Source organism: Mixophyes fleayi, chromosome 8 (genome assembly GCF_038048845.1).
Source record: "Mixophyes fleayi isolate aMixFle1 chromosome 8, aMixFle1.hap1, whole genome shotgun sequence".
Lineage (NCBI taxonomy): Eukaryota > Metazoa > Chordata > Amphibia > Anura > Limnodynastidae > Mixophyes > Mixophyes fleayi.
The window spans coordinates 34061658-34079276 of NC_134409.1; the positions used below are offsets into that span (position 1 = coordinate 34061658).

General features: G+C 39.5%; 1 protein-coding gene across 2 annotated transcripts in view; it reads right to left on the reverse strand.

Moving 5' to 3' along the window:
- Positions 1–17619, reverse strand: part of DPYD (dihydropyrimidine dehydrogenase) — an 816112-nt gene that overhangs the window by 549462 nt on the left and 249031 nt on the right. For both annotated transcript variants that reach the window (XM_075182332.1, XM_075182333.1), the window contains exon 5: positions 11378–11539. In XM_075182332.1, the coding sequence (XP_075038433.1) occupies positions 11378–11539 (162 nt within the window). The remainder of the gene's footprint in view (positions 1–11377; positions 11540–17619) is intronic.

The window sequence follows — 17619 nt, forward strand, 5'->3', positions numbered from 1 at the left end:
GTGATTATGAATTATTTGGGATTGTTGTGGGAAATGGTTATATTTGTTAAACGTAAATGCTATTTTAATTATTGCTGGGGTTGTTTGGAGGGAGGAAAATAGGTCTATTTATTAAATGTGTATGCTATTATTTTAATGTTGGACTAGTTGGAGGGAAACAGATCTATTTATCAAATGTGAATACTATTATTTTAATGTTGGAGCTGGAGGGAGGCCTGATTATAAAACATGGGTGCTATTTTGATTTAACATCGGGGCTGGTTGGAGTTTTCTAAATTTCATGTACTTATTTTTTTTTCCAAATAGGGCCCCCAACATACCAGGTTCCAGGCAAGCAGCAACTGTTCTAAAGACACCAGCCACAGGTGGTGAAAAAGACAAGAACAGGTAGGAGAGAGAGCAAGACAGTCTGCCAGCTGTCCTGAATGTTCTGAGGCAGTCCGGAAATTGGATGACTGTCTCGCTTAGTCAGGATTTGGTCTGACTGCAAGGGGACAGTTGGGAGGTATGTCCTGCTTCACTGTGTACTGCTCGTGAAAGCAGAACTGTGTGCACCTAACAGTAGTGCACACAGTATTGCCTGTGTATTTGTCTAAAATGATAACCATGTTACATCATAGGGCCCCCCCTGTCTAAAGTACCCCTAGAACCTTAATCCAGCCCTGGGCTAGGATGTCAGATTGACACCCAGTGCTCTGCTGCTCCTCCCAGTAGCATCCCTTATATGTGTTTTAGGTTAACCCTAAATCAAATAATAACCATATTTGTATATAGTGTGAAGCAAAAAACAAGCCCTTTTGCTGGCAAAAACTTCAGTGGATATATTTACTAAGCTACGTGTTTGAAAGTGGAGATGTTGCCTATAGCAACCAATCAGATTCTAGTTATCATTTAGTTAGTACATTCTACAAAATGACAACTAGAATCTGATTGGTTGCTAAAGGAACATCTCCAAACCTGCTGTTTAGTTAATATACCCACAGGTTTTTAAAGCAAAAGGGCTTTTTGCATTTTGATAAATCATCCCCTATGTTCAGTACTGTAATAGAACATTATTATATAACCTATTGCTATATGATTTATACCCATTATAATCAGCCAGGTATGTGTAAAAGTAAATAAATAAAGGGCTGTAGGGAGAAGGGACATATAAAATAAAATGTAATATAAAGTGAGGTTTGTTTTTTTTGTTGCATTATTTGTTTCCAATATTTAAGATTTATCATTTATAATAAAGTATCGCTGGGTTAAGAAACACTAAAATAGCCTCTTTTTATATTGATAAATATATATTGTACCGAAAACTACCCTTTAAGGATGGGCCGCTACTTATGGCCCAGTGCTATGTGCTTGTCCCCCGGGCTAAAGTCTGACAGCCAGCCCCTGGTTATGGGGTAGGCTGAACTATCTAATGATATACACACACAAACAAATGTACAGTGTACTACATATGTAATACCCACAATACAGAATATAATTTTTAATACATACATGTATACATATATGTCCAATTTATTCAACAATGAAAGAATGATCACATGCCTGAAGCCAGATCTTTACATTTTAATTTAAAACATACGTTCAAAATATCACAGTGTCACGGTTTTGCAATATTTATCCCTTGCCGCACATTCAGTATTAATCATAGTGTCAGCACAAACCTTTGTAATAGATTTCTAATGATTTTAAAGAAAAATGGCAGATATTTAGTACAATATATCAAGGTATAATTTATGTCTATTAATCATCATGACAAGACTAAAAGGAAACACAGATCACGCTTTAATGGGTATTGCTTGCATTTAGTTTCTAAAATGTAACATTCTGCCAAGGGATCTATCATTGTTTCCAGGGGAGGGGAAAAAAAGAAAAAGCTTAACTCCGTTGTCTTAGGTGATCCATCTTCAGACATCTAAAATATACACATGCTACTTATACTCACACATGTACAGCTTATAGGGTTATGTAAAACAAACACTGTCAGTTGGCTGAGATGAGCTATTACACATGAAAATCCTTTATGCAGAATCACAAATGTAGTACATTAATCAAAATAATAACAAAAGGGAATAAAAGCAATAAAAATAATTAGAGATATAAAGCCAGAAATAGATTGTTTTGATATTTTATAGAAATATTTGACTAGAACCTAAGTAAAGTAAATAATTTGTCAGACATGTAGAATGTCCTGGGCAGAGGAGGGACCAATCAACACGTAGATGCCAATGGTCAATGTCAATGTCAAACTAGGCAGGACCAAACAGGAAATCTGGTAAGCAAGGTGCCAATGTATAAAAAAAATATATTTTTTTTTGTAGCACATAGATATTCATCAATTTAGAATATCAACATATTTGTATCATGATTTTGTGATAGTTATTTTGGACATCAAAAAATGTCATAGTAAGATATAATTTAACGGTAGAACAGAACATACAGTTCCATTTAGTCTGGTTATGAGCCACCTACTCAAAGTGGTCCGCTTTAATTCTTTCGTCACACTCTGCTGTGTCTGGCAACCAGCCATGATGCTTTTTCTGTCCGGTCTTGTGACTTGCTCCTCTGATCCCTGCATTGGGGCTTGTCTCTGCAGGAGCCTGTGATTGGTCACCAGTGATAGCATCTGTGACCTACATTCATGAAGCCTGCTGTTTTGCTGAAAACCTTTGTCTGCTGATTACCTGTTGCCTGACTTCTGCTTGCTCTTGGATATTCGCTGCCTGCTGCCTTCTTTAGACCTTTGCCATGTTTCTGGACCTCTTTGCTAGCTGCCTGCTCTGAATTTTGGCTCTTCTCCGGTAATCACTGCTTGCTGCCTGCCCTTGGCCATTTGCATGCTATCTGGTTTATCTTTTGGTGTTCCTCTTTGCTATGGCAACCAAGATAAACTCTTACTTCTCTGAGCACAAGTCTTGGGGACATCCAAGTACCTTAGAGAATAATGTTCTCAATGGGAAAGGTGGTTTCCTATAGGTGAAGACCTCTCACATATCTTGTTTTAAGAGTTTATTTAAAATCTAGTGGGAGACCCTAGAGGGGTGGATTGGTTTTATAGTAGATTGATGCTTTTTTGTTTGTTTTTTGTTCATTTTGTGTCTCTTTTTTATTTATTTTTTAATGTTTTCTAAGTCTTAACAATAGAAATATGCATGCTTGAATTCTTGCAGTGCATGAGTTTAGAGTCACCTGAAGCTAAGAACATAATCCACCTCATTATCATACCACCAAACTCACAATATGCAAAAAAATGAGTAGCATAACAGGCAAAATAATTTTTGGGAGTTTCACATCAGTTCACAAAACAATGGAACTTCACTCGTAGGGATTTCTAATAAAGATATAATATCCTGCTGATCTCAGAAGTATTTATAAACCCACTCATATCAGTTCCTGCAGCTCCTCTTCGAAATGTTTAGCAAATATTTATGGGAGCTAGCAGGAAAAAGGAGGTGACATAAAAAATGTAGTTTTATGGATTGACCTGTCAGACAAGATTCCAAAAAATGGTGATGATAATGATATAAAATACACTTACAGAGATCTTGTGTGCATTATGTGGATATCCAAATATAAAAGTGCAGTAGTCACATTGGTTTAGTAACTTTGAACATTGAAAGTAACTACACTGGTTTACATTTAAATAATGGGGAGAAAAACAGTTTACAGGATGCAACCTAGTCCTCCTGGAATTTGGGATCCATCCCAAATAGAGTGAAAAGGTATGTCACCAAACGTATCATTTCTACCAGGAGGAATCCAGCAAAGCCGGAGAGGCTTCAACTGGATCCCACTGATATAGACCAGTAATCCAGAGATCCTGAGATGACATTGACTTATGCTGCTGTCCCAATAGAGGTGAATGGGGACAGCGGTAAGTGGCAAAAATTAGGTTAATGCTGGATAAATCTATGATTTCTCTAGCATTAACCCTTTTGATAATGAACATGTGGTGAAAGAGCCTTTGTGCCAGCGTTTATGTCAGCATTGTGGCACTTTACCACTTGTTAAATAGAACCCTTAGGGCTAGATTTACTAAGCTGCGGGTTTGAAAAAGTGGGGATGTTGCCTATAGCAACCAATCAGATTTTAGCTGTCATTTTGTAGAAGGTACTAAATAAATGAAAGCTAAAATCTGATTGGTTGCTATAGGCAACATCCCCACTTTTTCAAACCTGCAGCTTAGTAAATCTAGCCCCTAATCTTTGATCAGCCTGAGTTCAATTTTAATCAATTTGAAATATTCTTAATAAGGTAGTCTGTATGACTATAATTTTACTAATATGATCTAAATGTAGATCTTAGCTCTGTCTTTAATTTACATATCAATATTAACTATTATTTTAGGATAGAAAAATCAATCTATCATTATTTTATGCACAATACATTTTATGCAGTCATCTGCTGAGATTGTTAATATATTTTTCTATATATTGTGACAAGCATGCCAAACAGTTGATGCTGACATAGGTTTGCTGACCCACTTTGCTGTAGTTTTATCCAGGGATATCAGGATTGTACAGAAACCCTTGTAGTTCCAGCAATCAAACAAACAGAAGTATTTACAATACCATGCGACCCTGCTTCTAGCTAGACACTCAGTCCCCTCACTAGTCACTAGCCACTGGTTGGCATCTGTTGCCCTGCCCACAACACAGACCCAGCTATTTTTCTTCCTCCTCAGCAGTTAGGGGAACAGGTGCCATCTTCTGGGGTAGATGGTAGTGTACAGCAGCAGAGAAGTCACACAAGTCTGTGGTTTTATTATGTAGAAAAAGTTAAAATAAACACCTTGACTGTCTGGCACTAAACACACAGGAACTTCCTCTCTCCTGTGAGGAACCTTGTGTCCCACACACATACAAAATCTACAACTTACTGTTCACTATTTGCACTGTCTCTCAGGAGGCATCCAACCTCTTTCCCAGGTTTGAGAGACCAAGGAAACTGCCTAGCAGATTTTTGTCAGCACCTTGCAGGTGCAACTCCTGATAACCAGCAGGTGCTAGCTGGTTGGAAAATTCTAAATGGAGCCCACCCTTCTCTCTCAATTTATACCTCAGGGACACTAATACCAGCTCCCAAATGCAGACAATCTCCCTGGGGTTTAAAAGCATATAAGACAGCCTGGGACATATACTTTTGCCATTCACAACTTGCCTGGTGCTTCTATCACAATATATGCATACAATTTTAATAATAAATGTAATATGATAAACAATTCAATATATTTTAGGACATACTGACAGTATAGTTACATTTACAATTATAATATCGGGCGTTACTCACACCAGGAAAACTATCCACGCTCCCTTTTCTTTTGAGTGTTGTACAGTATTGTATCCAGAAATCATGTTCAATTATCTTTATTGCATGGGTCTTAGTTTAAAAAATAAGCAAGTGTGATTGGGGTGATTAATCATTGTAATGTCAGTGCAGCCATTAAACTGCTCACTATGGTAAGTTCAACTTCCCTTTGAAATAATAAGAAAGATCAGGTTTTAGATACTCTGCATATGTCTTTCAACCCTTAACTAATGAATGTAGTCAGTAGCTGCTTAAAAATATCCTTGGTAATTAAGACACAGACAATGCTGAAAGACACCTCAAGTACTGGACACACTTGCTACAGATATCACCATCACCAGCATAAAACCCTCTAAAGTCCTGTCACTCTTCCACTGGCAGTGACATCAAATGCAGCGTCTCCGTGACAAGCATGTCTAGCATAGAAATGTCAGCATCAGTGTCAGCTGCAGTAGGATCAATAATAACATGGCTTTGGTTGATGGCTGAGAGCACAAATAAAACAGGACCAGTAACTGCACTCTTAAGCTCTCCAGCTATTCACTAAATAAAGCAGACGGATTGATGTGACTGGATTTTTTTACCCTTAGCAGCACTTTGGGCCATTATAACTTATAGTTAATAACTGTTAAAAAAAAGAACGTTCATTAGTAGAAAATATCTACAAAGTCACCTACTGAAAGCTAGAGTGTCAGCTCAGTTTATAATAGCAAATTTCGGTATGTGTGTATATATCTATATATATATATATCTATATCTATACATAATATATATATATATATATATATACACACATACCGAAATATATATATATACAAATTTCGGTATGTGTGTGTATCTGTCTATCTATCTATCTATATATATATATATATATATATATATATATATAGATAGACAGATACACGCACATACCGAAATTTGCTATTATAAACGGAGCTGACACTCTAGCTTTCAGCAGGTGACTTTGTAGATATTTTCTACTAATAAACAATCTTTTTTACATATATGGACAAAAGTATTTGGCCACCCCTGTTAATTATTGCACTGAGGTGTTTTAATCAGACTCGTTGCCAGAGGTGTATAAAATCAAGCACCTAACCATGCAGTCTCCAATAGCAAACATTTGTGATAGAAAAAGGGTCGTTATGAAGATCTCAGTGACTTCAAGCGTGGTACTGTGATAGGATGCCACCTTTACAATAAGACGGTTTATGAAATTCCATCCCTGCTTAGTATTCTACGGTCAACTGTAAGTTATATTAGTAGAAAGTGGAAGCATTTAGGAACAGCAGCAACTCAGCTATGAAGCGGAAAACCACATAAAATCACAGAGCAGGGTCAATGACTGCTAAGGCAATTGGTGTATAAAAGTCGCCAAAGCTCTGCTGATTCCATAGCTGAAGAGTTCCGAACTTACACTGGCATTAATGTAAGTAAAAAACTGTGCGGTGGGAACTTAATGGAATAGGTTTCCATGGTCGAGCAGCTGCATGCAAGCCTCATATCACTAAGACCAATGCCAAGCGTCAGATGGAACGGTGTAAAGCACACTGACACATGATTGTGAATCAATGGAAACATGTTCTGTGGAGTGACGAATCACTCTTCTCTTTTGGCAGTCAGATGGCTGAGTCTGTGTTTGACGGATGGCGGGAAATAGTTTTCTGCCTGACTGCATTATGCCAACTGTGATGTTTGGTGGAGAAGGGATAATGGTATGGGGCTGTTTTTCAGGGTTTTGGCTAGGTCCCTTATCTCCAGCGAAGGGCACTCTTAAAGCTTCAGCATAACAAGTCATTTTGGACAATGCTATGCTTCAAATGCTATGCATCTAATGCTGTTGCTTTGTGACAACAGTGTCAAGGCTCTTTTCTATACCAACATGACTGTGCCCCAGTGCACAAATTAAAGACTACAAAGACATGGTTTAAAGAGTTTGGTGTGGAAGAACTTAACTGGCTCGCACAGAGACCTGACCTCAACCCTATCGAACACCTTTGGGATGAACTGGAACAGAGATAGTGAGCCAGACCTTCTCATCCAACATCAGTGCCTGACCACACAAATGCTCTACAGAATGAATGGGCACAAACTCCCATAGAAACACTCCAACATCTATTTTTTAGAGTTTGTTAATAATATTCAAACTGATGCACTCTTACAACTGTCCCAATCTTCACTCTAAGCCACATTTGCTCCTCTTGCTTCAGATGTGCCCTCTTCTACTTAGAATGTAAGCTCTCTAATGATCAGGGCCCTCCATACCCATTATTTTCATGTCTGCATTTATTTTGACTACCTTGTATGTCCCTGTTTAATGTATATCCTGTTTTCTCTACTTTACGGTGCTGCGGAGCATTGAGCACAAATCTATGAAAATAATAATAATACTAATAACATGTTCTACTTCCAGTTCTATTGCCTTTCAAGGCGTACTGCCTGAATGTTTGACAGTGTGCTTGGATCCTGTCCACCAAAATACAGCAATCAGTCAATTACATGGGCCTGAGATTAGTTACTATGGTCACTAAAAAGGGAATGTACTCTGACCTGTCAAGCAAGAAACAAGTGTCGAAGACACTGGGCTACTCATTACCTGCAACAGTATGATTCTGAACATCAATGAAGACCTGGGATAGAATCTATGGCAACCAATGCAGAGACATCTGCTGCTAACATTTATGCCTTAGCAGAGGAAGTGCTGCTAGAGCTGTCACTGACCATGACATGGGCAGGATCTGTCACCCCAAAAGCTTCCAAATATGTCACATACAAAATTTGTTCATTGTCACTAGAAAAAGCAAAAGTCTCCACACTGTCCCAGAGTTGCAAACTGGTCACAGCACTCCCTGCTCAAACAATCTTCCTCCAAACTGGAACAACCTGTCAGAAGTGGAAAGCCAAAATTACTTGCCTAAACCTTAACCCTTTCCATGGTAAGTGCAACAATAGATGTGGAGTCAGCATTGCTTTCAGTAGTGTCAACAGAATGTAGTGGCAGTGCAGCTGCCTCACCTGCTTTTCTGCGTCCTGCCAAAAGGGGCTGGGGGAGAGTTTGACTGAAGTCAAAATTGACTCCTATTCAGCCGACTGCTTATTCCTATTACCAAAAACAGTAAAAACATTCTAACTAAAAATACATTAATTTTAACTAATCTCTAGTCTGACCTGAAGTCATGTTGTCTTACCTGTTAGTCTTTGATTAAATCTTGGTCTCCATAAAAATGGCCACCTCCATAGGCATCAATACATGGACATGAGACACAATTTCTGAACAGTGTCATCATGCCACAGATGGCAAAGCCAACCACATCTTGTACTAGCTCAGCATCAGGGAGAATGCCAGACTCTTCAGGGAATGAGGGAGATCACCCCTATTTCAGGGAGTCTCCCTGACATTCAGGGAGAGGTGGCAAGTATGATCTTATCCCACATCTGTTTAACTAGTAGCCATTACACTCATAGGGGGGAGGGGATGTGAGATAGCTGAGGCAGATTACACTATACAGTGTGTATCCTTAACTAGCAGATATTTACAAGCTATTTTATACAGTGTCACACCATATAGTCAAATACAATGCAACTATATTCCCAAAGTAAGTATTCCCAAACTTATATCTTCCTAAATAACAATATATCTTACTATTCACTTACAAACGTACACTTCTTGATCTGTGACTCTATAGCAAAGCTAACAACACAAATATTGTATGCCACAATAGGCTCTTTGCTAACTCCCAATAATATCACTTAACAATAGTCACAGACAATGTAAAGACATCTACAGTATTTAAAATCTTTTAACCCTAAACTACCAACAATATACAGTGTACATTTTACTCATATTTAAGAATATTTCCTCATGTTCAAAATATTACCGAGGCCCCCAAGGGCACATGTAGCTATATATATATATATATATATATATATATATATATATATATATATATATACACATACAAGTTAACCCGTGCATGATACTCATGCATTCTAGTCAAATCAAGCTACTTAAGGTCTTAAAAAGGTTATTGTCATGCATTTGGGCCTAGCCCAGGCCTCCTCAGAGGAAGAGCGTTACTTACCGACGCAAGCGCCCTTTTTAATGTGTGTTCATGAGGTAAAATTACCTCACAGAAATGAGTTTGACCCCTCAACTCGTAAATTTAGCCTTTACTACCCCTGGAAGTTAATGGAAGTTAACTGACTTCACTATTCTATTTTTTTTGTCAAAAAATGTCAGTATACCAAATTTCAGGTCAATTAGATGAGTCCTTTTTGAGAAAATAGTTTTTTCCACACACACACACTATCACACGCCGCTACACATGTGTGTTCATGAGGTAAAGTTACCTCACAAAAATGAGTTTGAGCCCTCAACTCGTAAATTTAGCCTTTACTAGCTTTTAAAATAGTTTTTTCCACACACACACATACACACACACTAAAACACGCCGCTAGGCTTTTACTTTTATATATTAGATAATGGTAAGAATTTAGTAGGTCAGTGTATAACTCCACCTAGCAGGTGGCGCTGCAGCTTGTTTTTTTTTTTTTTCACACACAGACTAACACACGCCGCTAGGCTTTCATATTATAGAGATATATATATATATATATATATATATATATATATATATATATATATAGCTATCTAGATAGATAGATAGATAGATAGATAGATAGATAGATAGATGTAATTAGCTAAAACAAGTGCTTCAAAATTCAGAATACATTAGAAAATATATTGTTGATTTACATAGTTTATAAAATAAAAATGGTTATATTAAATAAGAATATTTTACTTCACTAAAATATGTTATTATTCTAACCCTGTATGCACTTACAACATCATTTTACAACAAACACTTAATTATAAATTACAGCATGCATTTTTAGCATATCATTATATTTGTAATTGGTGCAACATTTTATCTACATTCAAAGCATCTTTTCAAATGTCAGGAAACCTTGATTACAGTTACTTCAATACAAGAGGAAATTTGATGTGTTCTGGCGGGGGGAGCATTAACCCTTTAAAGATTAACCCTTTGATGGCACAGACTAAAACACACTCCACAATGCCATTGACCCACTTTAACTGACTGAGTTGCATTTATGGTTGTGTAGCAGAGTTAGAAGGGTAATTTTGCCATATATGTATCAATTTACTAAGGCTTCATACAAGGAATCACCAGGGTAGTGCAACAAAAACATATCTATTCCTCTCACTAAACTTTAGTGCCACAGTGCATCACAAGTTGGTTTTACCAGCTCTGAAAAACCACAGCTCTAACTTGTGGAAAGTTTAATTATATTCTATAAGAGTGCCATTACTTTTTCCCTTTCTCAGCTTTATTTGCATATATACATTTTAGTATAGGGAAAAAATAGTGGTTTTTTTTCTTCACAAATAATTCAAAATCTAGATGTGCACATATTGCATGAGTTGAGAGCTTCCCATTCTGTTTCTATAACATATGAAGTAAAGTATCATCCATAGATAGCACAGTGCATTTCAGAGACACCTTGTCCTACGAATTGGTAAAATAACATAGGCAAACCAAGGGAGGGTTTCCTAGTGTTTGGAAACCCCCTCCAAACCTTGGGCACTGTATAATTGAGGTGGCTGGACCTTGCTCCCGCTTCACACAGCTCTGCTTGAAAATGGAGAGCTGCGTGCACCTAACAATAGTCCACACAGCATTGCAGCATATTATGGGTATAGGAAGAGTTGGAGAGCAGCCAAGCACTGTCTAAAATTATAGCCACGCCCCCACGCATGCTGGGGCAAACGCAGGATTTGTAGAGGGGAGTTTCCACATCACGCCACCAGTGTGGAAACTCCCCTCTACAAATCCTGCGTTTGCCCCTGAATAAGTGTCATAGAAATAAAACATCTCATAGATGTTTAAGAAACCTGATTTTGGTTTATTTACAAAACGAATATGATTATATCCTGTAAAAAATTGCATTTAGGTTGTAGACACAGACCTCTCGGGTTTTTCATCATTACCATTTTATTTTTCTTTAATGTCTTTACATCTGTACAAAACGATGAGCAATCACTACATACCTCAGTTGCAAACTGCTGTAGGCCTCCGATATTAATTGGTCCTTCCTCCGTTGCATATAAATTGCATCCACCTACACAGAGGTCTGATGTTGGACAAACCATTCCACATGTCAAGCCGAGAGGGTTATCGGAAAGGATAGTCCTGGCAGCTCCATAGTAGTTCTGCACAGAGAATTAAGTCATTATTAAAATTCCATTAATGATAACACAGACATAATACAGTGCTGCAAGCAATCATTGTTATGCTGGATCTGTTATATGACCTTGTCTCATAGCCCTGGTTTAGTGGTTCAGCTGTATGCAGTCAATAACATATTTAATTTCTATATTAGTTTGGACACCCCTTGTCAAACTGCACGTTTCACTAAATGTTTAAGTAAAATGAAGTTAACACAATTTTTACAAACTTAATCATTGCACAATTCTGAACAGGCAATTACTCAATTGCTATTTATTTTCTGAATGTAACAGATTTTATAAAATAATACAGTGAACGTGCCATGTGCATAAGTTTGGACAACATTTGTTAGTACTTGGTAGTTTTTGGCAGAAATCAGAGCTTCTAAACATTATAGCCAGCCAAAATGTATTCTACTTTTTTTATTTCAGGAATTTTATCACACTTTTTCTTTTAGAACTCTTAGAGAGATAGATAGATTACACCGATCAGCCAGGGCATTAAAACCACTGACAAGTGAAGTGAATAACATTGTTTATCTCTTTACAATGGCACCTGTCAATTGGTGGGATATATTAGGTAGCAAGTGAAGAGTCAGTTCTTGAAGTTGATATGATCAAAGCAGGAAAAATAGGCAAGCGTAAGGATCTGAGCGACTGTGACGGAGTCCAATTTGTGATGGCTAGGTGACTGGGTTAGAGCAGTCCTCCTGGTATGTAGTGGCTACTACTTACCAAAAATGGTCCAAGGAAAGACAACTGGTGAACTGACAACAGGGTTATGGGCATCTAAGGCTCATTGATACCTCTAGGTAGCAAAGGCTAGTTAATCTGATCCACAAAAGAGCTACTATAGCACAAATTGCGGAAAAACGTAAAAGTTGGCTATGACAGAAAGGTGTCATCGCCGATTGCTACATATGGGACTGCGTAGCCACAGACCGGTCAGAGTGCCCATGCTGACCACTGTCCACTGCTGAAATGCCTACAATGGGTATGTGGGCACCAGAACTAGATCATCGAGAATTGGAAGAAGGTGGCCTGGTCTGATGAATCACGTTTTCTTTTACATCATGTTGTGTGTGCATCATTTACCTGGGAAGAAATGGCACCAGGATGTACTTTGTTATGAAGGCAAGCCAGCAGAGGCAGTGTGGTCCTCTGGACAATGTTCTGCTGCAAAATCTTGGGTCCTGGTATTCATGTGGATATTACTTTGACATGTACCTACATAAACATTGTTGCAGGTCAAGTACACCACTTCATGGTAATGGTATTCCCTGATGGCAGTGGCCTCTTTCAGCAGGGATAATATGCCACACTGCAAAATTGTTCAGTAATGGTTTGACGGCCATGACTAAGAGTTCAAGGTGTTGACTTGGCCTCCATATTCCCCTGATTTCAATCCGATTGATCATCTGTGGGATGTGCTGCAAAAACAAGTCAAAGCCATGGATGCCTACCTTGCAACTTTCACACTTAAAGGATTTGCTGCCAACGTCTCGGTGCCAGTTACTACAGGACCCTTTCAGAGTTTTTGTGGAGTCCATGCCTGGACGAGTCAGGATATAGAAATATATATATATATATATATATATATATATATATATATATATATATATATATATTATAGACGTATATATATACATGAAGGGTGAGGTTGAGCTTCTGGGTAAAATCAACAGCACATTGTGGGATTTTATTGCAACATATCAATTTATGAAGAATGTAAGAGTAATGTGTGTATTTGAACAAGAGATAGTCTGGCACCCATAATTGTACCAATTTAATGTGAACTATGGTGTTGCATTGTGCCCTTCTTGGTGGCGGTATGAATTGTGTCACAATTCCAGGAACTGTAATGTTGAGAAGTTTGCTAGTAGAAAATAATGTGACATGCAAATAACCATGCTTATTCCAAAAATAGACAAATGCAATATCAGACTCAAAGTCTGAAAAACTTTATGTTACAAAATTCTTTAATAAAGTGCAAGTTTTAGCAATATTCATTGATATGGTTTGTGGGATCATTTTCAGTATCACCAAAAAGGCATCATATGATCTAATTTGAAAATATATTTCATTAATGCAGAATAGAATCAGATGCTTAACTGAACTGCCAAGAGATTAACTCCAGGATTTTGGCCTTACTGACTCCCGGCTCATTAGCCTCTAACTACAGGCTAATTTTTAATCAGTGCAAGTTACTCTTGCCTTTTAAGATATTTCCAGATACAAGTCAGTTGTCAAAAATGTTAATCTGCTTGATGATTAAATAACCTAACACTTTTATAGAATCTTGTGGTAAGAGATGCCTTAAATCTAAACATAATATAGAAATGAAAAAATAAAGTAGCATTAAAGCACATATGAAATATCAAGATGCTGCTGGTTCCTGAAAACTATCAAAATATCATCAGACCATCTTCATTACAAAACATTTTTTCTGATTTTACTATATGTTACCTTGCACATAGGATAGCACGGAAATAATTTTAGAAAAACCAGGGCTGTAATACAGGCTGTGCGCCTGCTATTTACACTTGAGAGCCCATGTGTGAATGAATGTGGCAGTAACACAGGACAGCGGGGGCTGGAGAAAACAGGGGAGAGGGGGATGAAGAGAAGGGGGGAGGTGGATGGAGAAAACAGGAGAGAGAGGGGGCTGTATAAAACATGGTGGAGCTGGGGAAACTGCGATGTGACCCAATTTAACAAGCAATGAAAATCTTTGCTTTTTGCCGGCAGCCTTAAAGGTGACCTTTGGACTGCATCGCAGCTGGAGAAGCGCCTCTCTGTCAGGCACCGGGGTTCCATTGCAAGGCGCAGCCTTAGCTGTGCATGTGCAGTAGCCACTAGAGTCAAATCCTCCCCTCACCAGCAGCGTTAGGATGCCGGTGAAGGAGGTTTTAGTTAGGTTAGATGGGGGGGCTTTCATCAGGTCTCACTAATGAGCCCCGGCTTGATAAATTCAAATGCATACCGCAGCGATAATTTTTTTAAACTTACTGCCACTCACTGCCCACCAATGGCCAGTGTTTTAATGTCCCTGTGGTGACCCCACATGGAGTGCTGACTGTTGAAAATGAGGTGAAGCAGCCAGAAGCTTCTTACCTGTGAAGTTTTTGACTGCTGCTACTCAAAGTCAGTGAAGGACTAGCTGAGCTATGATGTAATGATGTCACTACCAAGCAAAACTTTCCCAGACTGAACGGAGCAGGAGATATCACCCCCATACCAAGTTAAGAAGCAGTGTGTCAGGCGCTGTCTCAGCACTGTCACTAAGTGCCGGAGTCGGCTGCCTGACTTACCCCGAACCCTGCGGGACGCTTCCTGATTCACGTTAGGGGTCACGATGCATGCGCATACTCAGTGAGGCTTCGCGTCCCATTGACGGGCACCTGTTGGCGGTCAGCGTCTCTGACCACTGGCTTCCCGGCATCAATTAGAATCCTAGAGGATCTATTTAAGGCTGCCTCTGGCACCACTATGGTATTGGTTACACCCAGCTCCAGCTCCTTGTTGTTTCCAGATACTGCTCCTGTTGTGACACGGCTTTTGTCCTCTGACCTTCCTTTTGGATTCAATTTGTGTACCTTGCTGCTTGTGCTGGTTTCCTGACTTCTAGCTTTCCTCTGACCATTCTTCAGATCTCCCCTTGTACTTCGCTGTCCGTTTGGTTCCGACCCGGATTGATTGACTACACTCCGTCCACTCTGTTAATACGCTGGTGGCTGACTCGGAGAACCACGACCTGTGCACCCTCCTGCAGCGAAGCCCAAACTCCCTTGCAGGGGAACACCGGTGCAGATACCATCTAGTAGCTATCCCACAGCTTGTGACAGCGTGACACAATGTGTGTGTGGGCAGAGGGTATCTCTGGGCTGGGAGATGGGTGCCTAGGCTCCCCACAGTGACAATAAGGGACCCAATAAGTGTGAAAGAGTCTGTACTTGGAATGATGTCTTTGCACTCAACCTTGTCATGCTATAAATAATCATAGGCGTCTGATCTCCTGTATAGCATACTTGCCAACTCTCCCGGAATGTCCGGGAGACTCCCGCATTTTGCGAGAGTCTCCCGGACTCCCAGGTGAGTGTGGCAATCTCCCGAATTCTGCCCACTTCCTAGTGAAGTGGGCAGAATTAGATCCCAAACGCCGCGATTCCCGGTGAATTGCGGCATTTGGCCCCGCTCTGTCAAATGACGCTGTTTGCGTCATGACGTCACAGGGGGCGGGGTCAAAATGCTGCGATTTTTGCTGCCCCGCCCCCTCACGCCCACATCCACAGGCTGGCTCCCAGAAGAGAGCTGAAGAAAGTAGGTAAGTATGCTGCATAGCAGTAGCTTATTTGCAGCAAACAGAAGCATATCAGTGTCACAGCTCATTGCAACTGACCTTACAATAAATACAATCATTGTGGACTTGTCTGTTTTTTTAACTACTTTAAATAAGCATGCAGTGTTGCTATGTTATTAAAAAAATATAATATGTGATGAATAGAGAAAAAATGATTATACACATTTTTAATAGTACCAGTGTTTGCAAGTCATCAGACTGCAGACAGAATTAAAGGGTAAATCAATTTCTGTTATTAAATATGACCTAAAATATATTTTTATTTTAATGTATAACTATATATGTCAGCTGGAATTTTGTGATTTGTGGCAAAAATTATTTTTTATTTTAATATAGCAGGGAGTACCAAGCAGGGAGTACCATGACTTCCTTAGAAGTCTAGGCTAGTGTTGAGGTTAACACTGTATGCGTGGTCTATTACAGATGTCAATGCGCTAGGGGCACAGCTTCCCCCCATAGTTTGTTCATTAGAGACTGATTTAGTAGCTTTAGTGGGTACTCCTGCAGCTTTGTTTCATCGGATGAGCCCGATATGATATTATACCAGTGATATGGCATCACTGGACCCAGTGATGCCATAGACTGATGCTTCTGCTGCAATTGCCATAGACTCTTTGTGCCAGAGTGTTCCATTTAAGCACAAGCTCAAAAGCCTACAAATATGAGTAGCCCAGAATCCTGCCCATGGCTGCCTCTTGCAGTATGACATATCGCCAAGAAGAAGCACCATAAATAATTGCAGTCTGTTCAGTGCCATTGTGTGGAGCAGCCAACCTGACCTTTCACCAATGCCTCTGGGATTGGGGAAGGTTGACATAGGCATAGTAGCAACCGCAGAAGTTCCTGACTGCAGTGGGATGGCAGTTGCTCTAAGTGACGGTGGCGTAACTAGCAAAGGAGACCCTAGCAGAAAGGAGGTACCTCTGCCAGCATTATAGGATCTGTGGCTTCTGCTCCATTCATGTAGCCCCAACCAATACCTGAGCAGTAGATACAATTCTGAGGGCAGGATGTATTAGCAGCTACAGTAGGTTCCTGTTCCTTTCTAATGACAAAGCAGATAGTTTTAAGGTTCCTGTATCTAATGGTTTGCTCTGTCTGTCCCTATATGTCAGGATTTGAATCCAGGGCTTTTGCTTCTGTGGACTGCTGCCCTGTTCTGCTGACTGAGTTATTCTGGCTGCTGGATAGCGCCTTGCCTTTACTGTGTGTTCTACTAGCTCAAATTCATTGACCTCCTGATATTCCAGCATGTTCTAATTTCTCCCCTTGACTTCTTATAAAAGCCTGGCCTATTACTGTCTTCCTTACCAGATTATTGTGCAGTAATCAAGTTACTGTTCGTATTGCTTACTTGTGTACTGACCTTGCATTGTCCTCAATTACACCTCTGCCTGAACCCTTTGCCTTATTGCCTTTCTGCATACCGATCTCGGCTACTGTTGACCATTCTTTATTTTTTAATCCTCTTGTTGCCTGCCTTCCTTCTTGCCACTGGACTCCTATTCAGTCTCAGAACCGTTACACTATACTTCTCAACTGTTCCAATTTAGGTAAGACAGTCTCAACTCTCTGTTTATCACAGATTGACAGAGGTGTTTCTAGGTGAGAGAGTTTATGGACAACCTGGCAGTTCAGAAACACTGTGCACACCTCCGGGAATGTGACATGCCCATAAAATAATGTGAGCACACACTCTACTTTT